The 16,240-nt window shown below is 50.0% G+C and overlaps 1 protein-coding gene across 1 annotated transcript in view; it reads left to right on the top strand.

Annotated features, from left to right (window-relative positions):
• LOC111142637 (L3MBTL4, histone methyl-lysine binding protein) overlaps positions 1-13,709 on the top strand; it is a 378,206-nt gene extending 364,497 nt beyond the window's left edge. The window contains exons 16-18 of the mRNA XM_022495947.1: positions 812-981; positions 10,092-10,154; positions 13,539-13,709. Coding sequence (XP_022351655.1) covers positions 812-981; positions 10,092-10,154; positions 13,539-13,709 — 404 coding nt within the window. The remainder of the gene's footprint in view (positions 1-811; positions 982-10,091; positions 10,155-13,538) is intronic.
• The last annotated feature ends 2,531 nt before the right edge of the window (positions 13,710-16,240 follow it).

Consider the following 16,240-nt stretch of genomic DNA (forward strand, 5'->3'; position numbering starts at 1 on the left):
CAGTTCCGTAAGCCCAGGGACAAGTAAGAGGCAGGAGGGAGGCCTTACCCCTTAGTGAGAGCAGCCAATCCTGAGCCAACAAGCAGCCGCTGCCCTCCAGGTCTTAGAGCCAGAGCTCATTCAGAGCTCTTGCTCTGGAAAGAGTGTCCATTTAAGAGTTCCAATGTCGGGACAGTCACATCTCAGCTGCAGCTGCTTCCTGCAAGTCCCGAGAGGTCATCATGTCCCGGTGGAAGCTAGCTCAGCAGCTGCCACCCACATTCCCACAGAGACCCTGTGCTACATTCCACATCAGTGTCCCCCAGGGGACCTGTGAAGCCACATGTGGACCTGAGTTCATTGTGTCTCTGGAGGCATATGAAGCAGCTTCGAGGAAGAAGTTGCTCTTTGTGGCCACTCATGTCCCAGATGGGTCCGTGGGCCAATCTGCTTAACAGCCACGTTCTGCAAGGCTCTGTGCTTCCTCTGACCTCTGATCTGGGTGGAGAGAAGCCAGTGGCAGTGACAGGCTAGCTCTTGGTTGGCATCAAACAATGTCTCCCAGAGATTTTTTGACCTTGCTTCGCAAATAGCCGGAGTCATCTGGGCCTTATATAACATCTGTTTCTCCTGACAGTTGCTTTGAAACAGAACAGTGGCGTGTCCTATGCTTGGGGACGCCTCCTGGCAGCGATGCCAAGGGACTGGAACACCAGGGTCCTCGCTGAGTGTGCACCTGTCCTATCCTGGCCCCTGGGAAGAGGGGCTGACCTAGGTGTTACTCCCTAATTGGCCCCATGCGTGTGTTTGACCCACCCTGCCTCTCTTCCAGAATACTCGGCTGAGCAGACACAGCAGGCGCTGCACCAGTCCATCTTCATGTCCTCAGTGTCAGCCCACCCCTTCCGGGACCTTCCCCTTGGCAGGGAGCAGCACTGCAAGCTCCTCCCGGGCGTGGCCAACATCCAGGCCAGCGAGGTGGCCCGATGGACAGTGGATGAGGTGAGCGGGGCAGCTCTGGGGCCCTGGAGGGACTGGGCCCAGCTGTGGGGAGTTTCTCTTAGGCACAGAATCCATGGCATCAAATTTTAGATCCACACTTCAGGGAGAAGGCAGGGCTGATTTTGAGGGAATTAGGACAGCCCAGTTGGTTTTGGCCCCCACTCCCCACTGGTACCCCAGAACCACCTCTGCTCTCTGTCACCATCAGCCCAGCACCACTTTGGGTAGAGCAGCCCAAGCCTCTGGTCCCACATCACAGATTTACTCTGGGGAAGCGCGTGAGCATCTTAGACTTGCCTCCAGGCAGCCCCTGCCTGAAGCAGCATCCTGTCTGGGGAGCACCCCCCGGGGGGGCTTCTGCAGGGCCCCAGAGGACAAACTGCTTCTCATTATGAAGCGGCTCTGGGCCACTGTTTGTCCACTTGAAGCCACAGATGAACAGTTAACCTTAGGTTTGTCTTTAAAGTGAATTAGAGCACAACACAGCGTAAGATGCTGAACCCGTGGGAAAACGGATCCAACTTTCATACCACATGCCTTACAGAGTTGGTTTTTAATAAGGACCAGGTAAGTCCTGTTGCTTGCTCTAATGCTATAGAAATGCTGCATATATAAAGCAGTTTTCTTTTAAGGAATACACTCTTTGACATTTCTTTTGATAAAGGTACTATTTCCACTAGTCAGGCCTTAATTAATTTTTTTAAATGAAGGAAACCCCTGGGTCACTCAGAGGACAAGGTAACAGCGGGGCTGGAGTTAAATTAGTCACAAAATGTTCATTGAGCACTTTCCACAGTCAACTTGACTTAATGTTGGTTCAGGCCTTCCTTTCCAGCCTGGGACCAGGAGCAGGTGACAAAGGCCATGCTGAGCTGGAGGTTCGGGGCAAGCCTGCTCTGTCCCCCTCCTCGCCGGCCCCTCACAGAATCTGCCTGGTGCATCACCCTGCCCGGCCCTCCTCGCCCAGAGCAACAAGGGCTGACACCCTTCCGTCAGCACACCCTGCGGCTCCACCTCTCCTTGCACTCTTTCTAAGTACCCCCAGAGTGCTGGTCACAGAGCCTTGACTGAGTATACCCGTGGTGATGAAATGTGATCCCAGGTCTGCCCCTGCCCCTCACTGAGGAATTCTGACCAGTCTACAGAGCGTGAAGTGGCTTCATGACCAAGCCAACTGAACTAAGCCCTGATGTGTCTGTAGTCCAGTCATGTATGGCTTTGGCCTTTGAACAGCAGGCACATTATGGGGAGCTCAGGGGCAAGTCATTTGTTCCTGACTTTCAAGCCATTCACTCAAGGTTCTACTAACTTTTAAGTTAGACTGACAGTGGCTTCTCTTCCCTCGCATCATCACCATCATGCTTAGAAAGATGTCTTGGAGAGGAGGCAGCCACCTGAATCCAGCCCCAGCCCTCTGTGCACAGAGCAGCTGAGTCCTAAGAGTGGATGAACGAGGTAGAGACACAGACCTCTGGGTGTGTCTCTGCCTACCTGCACATAATCCCAGGCTCCCCAGACAAAGTCCTTGGCATGCCTTAGGACCTGCACGGGCAGTCCTCCCTGCCTTTCCAGCCCTACCTCCCACCATGCCCCCCATGGGCTTCTCACCCTGGACTACAGTCCCCGCATGGGGTCCTCACACTGGCACAGTTGCTACCCTGGCCTCAGGTGGCCCTGCCTGCTCTGCCCACGGTCAGTTCTGGCCATCAGCACGACACTTCCCTCTGGCAGGAGACTCTCTGTGCTCCCATCTCCTCAGAGAGTCTTCATCACCAGCCTACACTCGCTCATCTGCCCCTCACCAGATGAGAGACCTTATATCACTCACTTGGCATGTATCTGGAGAACTTCTCACTGCACCTGGCACTTAGTAGATAACCCAGAAATGTTTGTTGAAGGATGTTGCATGACAAGGGCATCATGAGCTGGATTTTGAAACAAAAGTGGGACACGTCCAAGCAGAGCAAAGAAGGGCAGCCATTCCAGTCAAAGGGAAAAATAGAAGGTCATCTGGAAGTGAGTATGACGGATACACGGATGGCAGATGTCTGGCACATCCTTTACTAACATCGATAATGACGATGAACAGGCAGAGCCACGTACCCTGGGGCACAGACAGAAGTGCCCCAGGATGGGGAATGTGTGCTGGGTGTGAGGCTGGACACCGACGTGCGTGTCCATCAGCCGGCAGCATGAGCCACGTGAGGCGCCCACACAGAAAGTCTCCTGTGCAAATGCTGCTTCGAGGGGAGGAGAATGGCACCGTCTGTGGAGGAGTACATGTGAGAAGAGGCAGAGGCGAGGGACCGGCCAGGGAACACCACCACATTCCCGGTGTGGAGTCATCCGGGTCTGCACTGGGCGCTGCCAGAAGAACCCCCCGAAGTCGAGGTTGGCAGCCATCTTCAAGCTGAAAGAACACAACACAGTGAACCAGATCAGACACTGAAGGTGAAGAGCGGAAGTGAGCCAAACGTGACTCCATGCGCAGTCTCAGTACCACACAGTTTGGGACCCAGGGAGACACTATGCGAGCTAGAGCATGCATCTGGAAGAATGGGGAAGTAGTAGTGCCACCAAACGGAATGAAACTTTGGAGGAAAGAACCCAGTTTGGGGGCAGGAGGAGAAGATGGTGAATTTCCTATGGGACTCCTTGAGGGAGAGGCCCCTGCGGATGATGTCACAGCAGCGAATGCACATCTGTTCCTGGGGCAGAAATACCGCCTGGGATGTCACTAATGGATGGCGGAGCTGAGTGAGCTTTCACCAAGGACACGTCTGTCCAGGGAGAGCCTCCAAGAACAGAGAGGGGACCACAGTTGGAGAGAGAGTCCACAACAGAGACGTGTCAGTGGGAGGCAGGGGGCAAGTGTTCCATTCAGCAGGGCACAGGCCAGATGTAGCACAGGGCTCCTGGATGGGGCTGTGGAACTAAGTTTCCAGGGATTTGGAAAAAATGTGGAAAATGTGTGTATTCCTTGCCTTAAGAGAAGGGCCAGGCCTTTGTCTCAAGAGGACCATTGTCCAAAAAGAGCAGAATCTTTGTTTTAGGAGCATTAAGCAGTGACAAGGAAGTTTAGGGGGCCTCTGATCTGATGAGTCCCAAGCCTGGCACTGCAGGAAATCGAGGGCTTGGGGGGTAATGAAAGACAGTGGTGATCAAGCTGCGAGTCTCCCTGGGACAGGGAGGGGCTCACTGTGGGGGACACTGAGGGTGCCATCAAGGACTATTAGGCAGAAAGGTCACAGTCCCTGAGTTCTCTGTAGTGGATACACATGGAACCCCAGCCCTTTATTGCTGAAAGAGGCCTTAGAATATTCTAGATTAAAAATAAGAACATCATCCCTGAGGCTGTCTTCATAAGCCACCCCGTTGTGATGCTTCCATAACCATGACTTCCTTCAAGGATGCATTCCAGAGAAAGTTTGGTTTATTCCCTCAAGTTAATATATCATAGTCTTGAAGTCTCCCTACCTAGATGCTCTTGAGGACAAGGAGCATGTCCTAAATTTCTTTCAGTATTCTCACACTCTTGTAGCACGTTTCCTGGAACCAACATAGGCCCCTCAAGAAGAATCTTGGATGGGATGAGACTATGGGCTTTGTGGTGACTCTATTTGTATCTTTGAAGATAAGGCAGCCCTCAGATGGGGGTTTGCTTAGGGGGCATTCCAGTGAGTACCAACAATAGAGTTTGTGACTATTTTAGATGCCATACTAAAAATGGGACTAGGGCAGCAAGGATTTAAAAAGGCCATGCAGGGCAAGAGGAGACCAAGGGGGGTTGCTGTTCTTCTGTGTTTTGTACTCATTAGGCAAAGTATTAGAGAGGAACCACAGGAGCCCAAGACAGGATGCATTGAAAATGGACTTGTGCATCCTTGCGTTAAGTGCCATTCAGGGAGACTCAAGGCAGGAGTCTGTCTGCAGCCAAAGACGAAGAGCGAGAACATTGCCTTTTGTCTGCTCTCCTGCGAGGGAAGCCTGGGAGGGAGACCTGCTCTCTGCATTCTGTTACTTGGGAAGAGAAGCCTGCTCAGGGCCATCGTAACATTGCCCAGAGCGTGGGAGCTGGCTTCTCACTCTTTTAGGCTGTTTCTATTGGGGCAGTGATTTTCAAAGCACAGGTAGGCTGTGAAGTTGATTTTGTGGTTCTAGAGTGAAAGACATGATGAGAGGAAAGACCATATCTGTAGTAAGGGTGATTATTTTGCAAAACGTTGTTAGAAATGTGTGGGTGTGTGCAAACACTCCAGTCATGGTCAGTATGAATGAAGTGTATTTTGTACCCTGGGCCATGGAAATATTCTGTAAAAGAGTGTAAGCACTAAAGAGTAGGAACTAAAATATTTATTTATCTCTTTATGTCATTATAGTAGAGTATCTTGCCCAGAGTAGGTGTATGAGAAATGTGTGAGTGAATCAATGGGGAGGTGGATTTTATCTGGTACCCTCCCACCAGGTGTGCGCGGGCACGTGGTACCTACCAGGTGTGTGTGGGCACATGGTACCCTCCCGAAGGTGTGCATAGGCATGTGGTACCCTCCCGCCAGGTGTGTGCGGGCACATGGTACCCTCCCGAAGGTGTGCATAGGCACGTGGTACCCTCCCGCCAGGTGTGCATGGGCACGTGAGGACAGGAGGCAGCGGGTTGTATGTTAGAACCACAGGTGTGGCTCATGTATGCTCAGGGCACATATGGGTGCTTTTACTCCTTACGATCAGAAACGCTTTTTAAAGCAGCACATATAAATTGCCAGAGCCTCAACCAATTTCTCCCCAAATGTCCATTAACTTTAAAAGATGGCGGCTGCTTTAAAAGCAATCTTTACACAGGAGGGAGTGTTTTGAAAAATTCAGGATACTGCTAACTAAGCATAGCAGCCTTATACAAGCGGGCCCTTAAGAAAGGGCAGATAACAAATTCCACTGTTAAAAAATGAGACCCAGGCTGGAAACACGGTCCCCAGTGGACTTGGAGCCAGGGCAACCAGGCACACAGCTCCAGGCTCAGCAAGATCGGGAACACCACCGTTCGGAAGATTTAAGGGCACAGCAACCCCACGGAAGCAAACAGGCCTGCTGAGCTCCAAGAGGATGCCAGGAAAAGTAGGTCGCTGGGGGAAGTAAGTTGGGAAAAGTAATGGGCTCATCCAAGAGTTGGCACAGGGTCATTGTTCTTTTCTTTCCAAAGTGCTGTGTCATCCCCAGGATTAACCTACTCAGTGGCTTTCCAAGACAAAGCTGGGGCTTTCGCTGTGGGACACCCCACTCCTGAGATCTCAGGGAACCGGGCATCAGGCAGCTTCCACACCAGCTGTGCCGCTGGGAGCCAAGGCAGAAGTTGGCCTACCCTAGGCCCCAACAACGACGCCATCACCTGAGACCAGCAGACACGTCCACATAGCCATCTTGGATGCGGGCAAACAGATGGTAGCTCCCTGCTTCCTAGAGCTCATGCCCGTCTGAACAGTTCACATTTACCACAGACTTGGAGAGATAAACAGATTTTTAAGAGGAGGATGAGAGGCAAGCTTTCTGATAGTACTACTCTATGCTATGTTCAAGCTCACCACTTTCCGTTTAAAATATGTAGCAAAATGGGCTTTCTATTAAACCTCAAAATAAAATGTATTCTTACACGGAATAAATACTAACAGTACTGAATAATGAGACTGAATAATGATCAAGGCCTTTAGATATTTTTAAATTCTGGCCAGAAAAGTCAGCCTCAGTAGATTCCATGGAACTTGTTTTTGACTTTGGGAAAGGACAGACTGAATAGACGCAGAACCTCTTTCCAAAGAAGCAGAGGATTTCGGGCCAGTGGTTCAGCAATGGAGATGAGGGTGTGCTGTCTGAGGGAGGTGGGACAGGGAGGGGCTGCACCTGGGGCCCGGCTGGGGGCCACCCGACTCCCCAGTGATGCTCCACTTCCGCTCTGACAAGTTCATTATTCCTGTTAAAAACCCTATTTACCTCCACATGGACAGTGACTCCTTGTATAGCAGGAGAGGGAATGTGATTCTTTCCTGTGTGCCCAGAAAAGGACATTCTAACCCATGCAGACCATCAAAGCAACACACACCACTTTTGCTGCAAATGGAAGTTCCTGGAACGTGTATTTTAAAAAGACCCTCTCCCAAAGCTCTTCTCCTTGTGGGGAACCCGGGCTCCTCATTGCTGGCTTGGCTTTCCCACAGGAGCTGACTGAGCTATGACAAAATGTATGTCTTCTGCTAATTCCTAGTCCTGCTTTTTTATTTCTAATTTTCCTGCTGTGACATTCAGCCTCTTGCCCTGTGAAAGAGCCATCTCAGGAAAACCTGCCTGTAGAGCAGTGGCTTTGGACCAGGAAGACGTGCCCAACAACCGGACACGTTTTTGGTTGTCACAACATGGGGGTGGGGGTGCAAGTGGCACATGGCGAATGGAGGCAGTGTGGCTGCGAAACGACTGCGGCACACAGGATGCCCGGCGGCAAAGAGTGCTCAGTCCATGCCCGTCAGTAGTGCCCGACACGCCTGCCCTCCAGCAGTTCTCCTGGACTCTGCTCTGATTCCTTTTGTCCCACACCCAGCCTGTGGGCAGGTCTCAGGATTGGACTTGCTGTGCCTCCTGCCTCCAGCTCTGAGCTCTGCCCCATGCAGTGTCCAGGCCCTGGGGCCCCCCACCAGACAGCCGCAGGTGTCTTCCAGTGACGTCCTACCCAGTGCCCCCCCACGCTGCTAGATCACCTCTCAAGCTCTCTTGTGCCGGGTCCTCAGTACTGCCTGCACGTGAGCACCATCCAGGGAATCTAGAAATGCATGCCCAGCATGTGGACCGGATCCAGCCTCATGACTTTGGCGTCCCTGTGGCCTGAGCCTCACTGTCATTCCTGTGTAAAGCTGTCCAGGGGATTCCAGGGTGCGGCCACGAGAGCAAACAGCCCCTCCAGGGCTCCTTGCTGCCCATACCAAGAAACCACATGGCGACTCCCTCACTCCCATCTTTTTCCACAGCTCCCCTTCTGCTCCACGGTTCTAGCCACCTGGGACTCCTCCCTGCCGATGCCATGTGTGTCATGCGTCCTGCTTATGGCTTTGCTGAGACTCTCTGTGCCCAGAAGGTCTTCTCCGCTCGCCACCCCCCAAATCGCCCCCAGTGGAAACATGTCACCCATCAGTGCCTGTCTCAGCCTCCACCTCCCTTTTGATCCCTTTCCCGGGTTCCCGTCTGAGATGCCATCTATCCCTGCTAGAAGCCCACAGTCTTTCTGCCTCTTTTCTAGAACTTAGCACATCTGAGCATGTATCAGTGTGATGAGTAAGGCAGCCTTACTTGCAATTTTCCATTTATCCTCCCACCTCTGATCAAACCGTAAACACATTGGAAATTCCCACTTGACCTGCTCACAGATCCCGCTTCCCAGCGTCCAGCAGGGGCCTCGCCCAGCAGGAGCTGGGGTGGGGGTGGGGGTCCCTGGCCAGAGAGCAGCCTCAGGAGCAAGGGGACTGCATCCCCTCCTAGCGTCCCAGGCCTTAGAAGCTCTCTGTGAGCTCCTGCTGTCACCCGCCCCAGTTACGTGTCTCCGCAACTTGACCAGCAGCATTCCCACGCCTTCCTCAGCTCTGTGATGTCAGCCACCTGAAAGGAGCAAATCAGGTACCTCATCAGAAGAGCACCAGGCACTTGGGCAAAGCCCCTCGAAGCGCTAACGCCTCCCAGGTGCTCCCAGGCCCAAGGATGCCATTGTGTGGTTTGGGAAGATTTTCTTTTTTTTTTTTTAATTCTCCTCATCCCGCACTTTGGAAGGATGACTGTAATGACTCATGATAAAACAGACTTGCAGCATCCGAGGTGAGGAAAGCAGACACTGACATGCTGACGGCCCCTAAAAAGTAGTTCTGGAATCCTCGTATTCAATATAGCTGTGAATCAGGGGTGTGTGTGCAGGGGGCAGGGCCTGGGTTTGCGCTGCGGGTGTCGGTTCTTCGCCGCTTCGGAAGCCGGAGATCAGCCGAGGCCGCAGTGCTCTCTTCTGCCAAATGTGGGGAGGGTGAGTGTCCACTCTCCTCTCCCTGCAGGGAGCCGGGGACTCCCAGGCCTCTTGGATTGTAGAACATGTTGATACCAGGGCCTGCGCTCCCTGCCTTCCCAGGGGCCTTCTCCTTCAGAGGGGAGAGGGAAGGTTCTCATGCTCCCTTCTCGGTTGGCACAAGGCGCAGACAGCATGTGAAGACAGCTGCTCTTACAAACATCATCTCCCAGGTTTTGTCAGTGCTGCCTCCTGGGTTGCCTTTCCTCTGCGCCGCAGCCATGCCGGACCTTGCCAGAAGGGGCTGGAATCCCCTTGTAATTGGTCGTTGAGAGTCTAAGCTTTATCATGTTAGTTCACTCGGCTCCCTGGTAGCATCGCTGGGACACTCACGGCTTCCTGCTTTTCCATCCAGGTGCTGCTCTGGTCTAATTAGAAAGAAACTGGGCCGTGTGGCTGGGGAGGGAGGCAGGGAAAGAGCGGGAAATGAAGCTGAAGAGGTGATTCTCCAGAACTCCTGGTCTGGAGTCTGAAACCCTGAGTTCCAGAACCATCCCTGGCACTTCCCGGCCATGCGTGACCTTCAGAGAGTCATTGAGCCTCCTTGGGCTTTAGCTTGATTGTCACCGGTGAGGGAATTCGGTCAGCAGAGGTCCCTGGAGTCCCTGTGAGACTCAGATAGGGCCTCAGAGCTACTGAAGGGCCAGGTGCCCAGTCCTTTTCTCTGGCAGTCACTGTGGAGACTGTTACTCTCGGGCCACGCCCTCCTGCCTTCCTGATTCCACAGGGAGGACATGAGGATCAGATGAGAGAAGATTCCAGAATGCTGGCACGGCATCCACGGAAACTGTCATTGCCATCACAACGGTAACCCTGTGTAGGTCATCCGGGCAGTAAAGAGGCCACAAGAGACTGGGGCTGGGCTAATTGCTGAGCTGGTACAGGCTAATGGGCCTTGATAGTTCCTATTTCAGTTCCAAGAGTTTGAGGGATTTGCAGTATATTTTACTCAAATATTGAGTTACTACAACCCAAGAAATTATTTCAGGTGCGTGTTGTAAATCAGGCTTTTCATCTTGCACCGTAGGTGGCTGAATTTGTACAGTCTCTCCTGGGCTGTGAGGAACATGCCAAGTGCTTCAAGAAAGAGGTAAGAAATGCAAAAATTATATGTCTTTCCATAGTCTGGTCCCTGAAGAGCTTTGTTTTCATTGACTTGAGCGTAACTGAGAGCAGCTGGTGGGCCGGAGAGAGGGCTTGGGGAGGGATAGAGCCCAGCAGGGCAGTCGGGCCCGGCAGGGTCAGCCTCTGTCCTTGTCCTGCCTGTGCTGAGCTGTGCATTGTCACAGAACACTCTGGTGCCTGGCGCATGGGGCCTGCTCGAGAAATAGACTCTTTGGGTGAAGAATAAATGAACGCATCAGGCAACCCTTATGGGTGCTGTTTAGGCTCTGCTGTGATGACTTCATGCTTCACTAGGGGCAGAAGGGGTCCTGCAAGGAGACTGTGCCCAGGGAGGAGAGGGAATTTGTCTACCCCAGGGGGACAGTGGGACCATCCTGTGTGTCCCTGCTCTGTACCTGCTTCAAGAGGAATACAGATAAGCCAAAGAGCCCTTCTGTGGGGTTTCTGTTTCCTACTCCATGTTAGTTGGGAATGTCTCAAACTGCTTAATATTTGTCCTGGAATTAGTAGCCATAGCGCTAGGGACCCCAGAAGAGACTGGATCAGCTATAGAGTAATAGTGAAACTATGGTGGTTCCTGTTTATTGTGGACTTGCCCTGTGCTGGGCCATGCTGAGCACTTTACAGTTGTTGTCCTGGGTCCTCCAACAAGCAGTGAGGAGGCTAGTGCATAGCAGGAAAAGGGCAGCAGATTCCAGCTTCTGTTCATGATGACTCCATCACCATTGCTCTAGAAGTCTGCAAGAAAACTCTTCCTAGAGCCTCCAGTGTGTAGCACACACCCTCCCACTCCAGCGGTCGAGACATTCTTGGTTCAGGGAAAGTACTCTTGGAGTTTGGGGTCCTGGGCTCCTCAGAACCCAACAAGTCCTGCCTCTCCAGGGAACTCAGCATCAGGGTCAGTCAGGTAGCAGTTTGGGTAGCTGCCCGTTGAGACGTGACGGTAACCTGCTCTCCCCTGAGCCCAGCACTGCTCAGGAGTAGCTAGCCTGGCCTCGCACATTTGAGCCACGCTCTGCTTCAAGCAGTGCCCAAGACCCACCTTGTCCACAGGTGTCTGTAGATCAGGTGGCTCCAGCTTGGCTCTTATGACCAGCGGTCCCCTGGTGGACAGAACACTGACCCGGTCTCATGCCTCTGTAAAACACACACTTCCAAGAGGGGACTTTAAAGCTCGGGGTTAGCGTGTTTCGGCACCTTAGAAAGTTCTCCAGGTATTCCGTTCTCCAAATGGACGATTCTTCAACAGACATTATCATAAATGCACAAGAAGGTTTTGGGGTTGTTTTTTTTTTACCTTTTTTTTACTAACATATAATGTATTATTTGCCCCAGGGGTACAGGTCTGTGAATCGCCAGGTTTCATACTTCACAGCACTCACCATACCACATACCCTCCCCAATGTCTATAACCCAACCACCTTCTCCCTAACCCCCTTCCCCCAGCAACCCTGTTTGCAACCCTGTTTTGTGAGCTTTAAGAATCTCTTATGGTTTGTCTCCCTCCCGATCCTATCTTGTTTCATTTTTTCCTCCGTTACCCCCGACAACCCTCTGCCCTGCCTCTCAAATTCCTTATATCAGAAACATCATATGATAATTGTCTTTCTCTGATCGACTTATTTCACTCAGCATAATACCCTCTAGTTCCATCCACATCATTGCAAATGACAAGATTTTATTTCTTTTGATGACTGCATAGTATTCCATTGTATATATACACCACTTCTTCTTTATCCATTCATCTGTTGATGGACATCTAGGTTCTTTCCATAGTTTGGCTATTGTGGACATTGCTGCTATAAACATTCGGGTGCACGTGCCCCTTCTGATCACTACATTTGTATCTTTAGGGTAAATACCCAGTAGTGCGATTGCTGGGTCATAGGGTAGCTCTGTTTTCAACTTTTTGAGGAACCTCCATACTGTTTTCCAGTGGCTGCACCATCTTGCATTCCCACCAATAGTGTAACAGGGTTCCCCTTTCTCCACATCCTCGCCAACATCACAGGAAGCTTTTTACAACTTTCTTAACACTTTAAAACTTTAACTTTCCACTTTAATTTAGACTTAATTTCAAAACTGGGTCCATGGGGGACGCTTATGTCTCAGTGAGTCATTGACATGAAGGGTCTGTACCAATTCAAAAAGGTTCAGGGAAGGAGGGTTACCATAAAAACCCTTTCATTCTGTCTTCTTGGTTCTAGAATCAGCAATCTTTCTGAGCCAGTCTGTTTAAATAGGTGATGTGGGTGTAGGACACATACACGGTCCCTGGGACTCAAACTGAGAGCAGACTGGGGCTTTTAGAAGCTGTGGAAATGGCCTGTTTGGTAGTCCCTCCCCATCCTGTGAGTCTCAGGGAAGCTACCACATGTCAGACCACCATGTTTTAAAAGTTAATAAATAAGGGGTGCTGGGTGGCTCAGTCAGTTAAGCAACCAATTCTTGATTTCTACTTGGGTCATGATCTCAGGGTCATGAGATTGAGCCCCACATGGGTATCTGCAATCAGTGGGGAGTCTATCTGTCCTTCTCCCTCTTCTGCCCCTCCCCCTCCTGCTCACACACTCTCTCTAAAATAAATATTTTCAAAAGTTAATAAAACATTTATTTTGTATATATTTCTGCTCATAATGGCATTTATCATAAAAAAATTTCAATGCATGTCAGTTAAAAGGAGAAAATAAAAATGAAACCACTATCCCACAAGCCAAATCTGACTTCACTTAATATTTGGTATAAAGACTTTAAATATCTTCATTATATGTATATATATGTGTGGTCACACACGTTTAATGTTATGGAATGCAAAAGATATTTCTACATCATGTCATATTTTGTTGCTTAACAATTCATGAAAAATTTGCCAAATCATTGTTTCATCAAGATGTGAATTTCAGTGACTGCCTCATACCCCAACCTAGACGACACCATAATCCTGCTATATTTGAAATCCTGGACTGTTTTCAATATTTCACTATTACAAATAACACTAGAGTAGATGCATTGCACTTTGTTCTCTTGGGAAAAATTCCTGGAGATTTACTTGGTGGATGAAAGTAGGGGTGTTTTTTTTAAGGTTCATGATACAAATTCAGGCAAAGATTTTTTAAACATAACAGAAATTTCCCCTGTATGTTGAGTTCATATTTAACCGAGTCCTGGGTAAGAGCATGCGGTGGCTCAGCGGTCAGAGCTGGGTGGGAGAGGGTGCTGTCTTTCCCTGTAGTTGGAGAGCTCTGCAGGGAGGCAGACACCATTCAGTGTCCGTCCCCACCCCCCAGCCCCCGCCTTGAGTCCCCAGAAGTCGCCAGAGGGTAAACAGTATGTGTTTATTTACTCGCAGCAGATCGATGGCAAAGCCTTCCTGCTTCTGACGCAGACGGACATCGTCAAGGTGATGAAGATCAAACTGGGTCCAGCACTGAAGATTTATAATTCTATCCTCATGTTCAGGAATTCCCAGGACCTCACTGAAGAAGAAGACTCTCTCTCAGGCCAAGAAGCCAGAGGATAAACACACCACCTGAACGGCCATGGCACCAGGACCTTGTTCTTGCAGCAATAAAACTGGTCCACATTAATTTGATTTGAATGTCCCCATGGTCATATCCATATTTAATTTGGACTTTGAAAGCAGCTGTGGTTTCGATGTGTAGAGGGTATGACGACTGATCCCGGGCCAAGGATGCAGGGGCCGGTGTGTGGTTTGGGGACATCTTTATCTTCGGTGGAGTCCTTCCAGCTCTGATGCGTTGCAGCAAACAGACCAAAGAAGCCCACACATACACCTTCAGTTTTTCTCCTTCACCATTAACCATTTTTCAAGCATAAAACTCCAAAGCGGTGAAATAGTAGAAAAACAGCATTCATAAATACATTGTTCATGTTTTCACCAGAACATCTGAGCTTGGCTCAGATTTGCCATCTGGATGCAGTGAGTCTAGGAGATAGAGGCCTGGTGCTTTAGAAAGACTTCATGTGGGATTTTTATGTACTTTACTCAGGAAAGTGCGAGTCTTTAAAAAAATAATAATAAGCACATATTTTCATGATTCATCAATTCTCCTTTTTGTTCCATTAAGTGTTTCTTGTTTGTGCTCCCAGTGGCTCAAAGAGCACTTGGGGAACAGTCAGCCTGGGCAGGTAGCAGAAGCTGGCCAGACCCTCCCAAGGACCCCCTCACACACAGCAGCACCTGGTGGCCATCTGCATGAACGTGGGGGACCCTTGTTCTGCCACTGAGGCAGGCCCGAGGGCCAGCCACCCACCCGCGCCACTGAGGCAACCTCAGGAGAATAGGTAGCTGGCCCCGCTCTCCCTCTGAGCAGGTGTGATGAGGAGCCGTGTTACATCTTCATAGAGACAAACCATTAAAAGGGAAGTTCTCTGAAGTAGGGAGCTTGGTGGCTATGATTTGTTCGAACAATTCTGATTTCTTGTCAGACCTTATTTGTTTTGTGTAAGTGACTATATCTGACACTTAAGAGGAATCAATCCTACAATTTTGAAAGACAGTCCCCTTTTTTATACCCACAAAGTTACCCAGGCCCCCATGGAAGTGGAGAGCCCTTGTTTGAGGGGAGGGGAGTTGTGGGGGGAGAAAAGAAACAGAACTCACCCATTTGCTTCATTAAGAATCTTATGGTTGAAGAAAGTTGATTCAGCTTGGAGAGATTCTCAAACTGTAGGTCACTGAAGAAAATTCTTCTCTAAGAGGTTTGCGTGTATTTCATTTTTTTTTTTTAGATCTTCACCTAAATGGAATTTTAATATATTATTGGTTCATGTAAATTTTTGTTTTCTGTGTTTTGTTTGCTGTTTGTTTTCTGGTGGTTTTTTTTTTTTTTTTAGACTGCCATGTACAATTTAATTCCTGCTTCTGCTGTGTTAAAATTTTAATATATTTTAAATTATAATAAACAGATAAAATAAAACCCCTACCTCTATGCCTTAATGAATATGTTGTAATAACCTGTTCCCACACCACAACCTGAAGGCTTTTTTCTCAGCCACGGAAGAACAGAGCATTGCATGTGTTAGCCGGCAGAGAAGACAGCCTCGTTGAGAACCTGAGATATGTTTCCTTAGGGAAGCAGATCCAGCTGTTAATAAGTTCAGAAATTAGGGGCACCTGGGTGGTTCAGTTGGTTAAAGCATATGACTCTTGATCTTAGCTCAGGTCTTGATCTCAGGGTCGTGAGTTCCAGCCCCGAGTTAGGCTCCATGTTGGATGTGGAACCTACTTTAAAAAAAAAAAATAACTTGAGAAATTAAAATGGAGATTTTTAAATTAAAAAGACCCTCACAATTGCTCGTTGTATAGGCTCCATGGAAGACCTGAGATGCATGTTTTGTATATTTAATACTTGTCATTTCAACAGAAGGATCTAGAACAGACCAGACAACACCAAGATAAATTGGGGTTGAAGTGTTGTGTTCCTAGAAGACAGTGTGATCAGATAGAGCTTAATCCGGTATCTAGCCACCTGCTGGACACCCCGACTTGTCACCCAACATCTTCACCTTGCCATACTGGAATGGCACCTCGGATGGTCCTGTCCTTGCATCCTCACCTGAGTAACTACCATCATCAGTGAAGCTACCTGACTCAGGAAACCAAAACATCCAACTCTGTCCATCTCTCTTACACATTCTCCTACCAGCATGACCTCACTGAAGGTGGAGACCGACAGGGTGCGGGTGAGCTCCTGAGGGCTCCCGGCTGGCCCCACACACTGCCGGCTTCCACACCTCACCACCCCCCCCTTCCTCCTCAGTCCCAGCGCTTCCCTCATGCTGCCCTCCTGTGCTGGACCTCCCCTGAGCTCCTTTCTTCCTCCCAACTCGCCCTCCTAGTGGGGCTCTCAGCCAGCCATAGGCTGATTCCTCTACCCCAGGTGTTGTCTCCCTGTTAGCCCTGCCTGGGAAGACTGACTGCAGCCCACCTCCCCATCATATGGCTCCTCACTCGCCGTCCTCACCACATGCTTCCTTCCCCCACTAGTCCACTACTACTACTCTGTGGGGACAGAGACGGTAGCAGGC

This window comes from Enhydra lutris, unplaced genomic scaffold (assembly GCF_002288905.1).
Source record: "Enhydra lutris kenyoni isolate GAN:26980312 unplaced genomic scaffold, ASM228890v2 scaffoldscaffold8, whole genome shotgun sequence".
Lineage (NCBI taxonomy): Eukaryota > Metazoa > Chordata > Mammalia > Carnivora > Mustelidae > Enhydra > Enhydra lutris.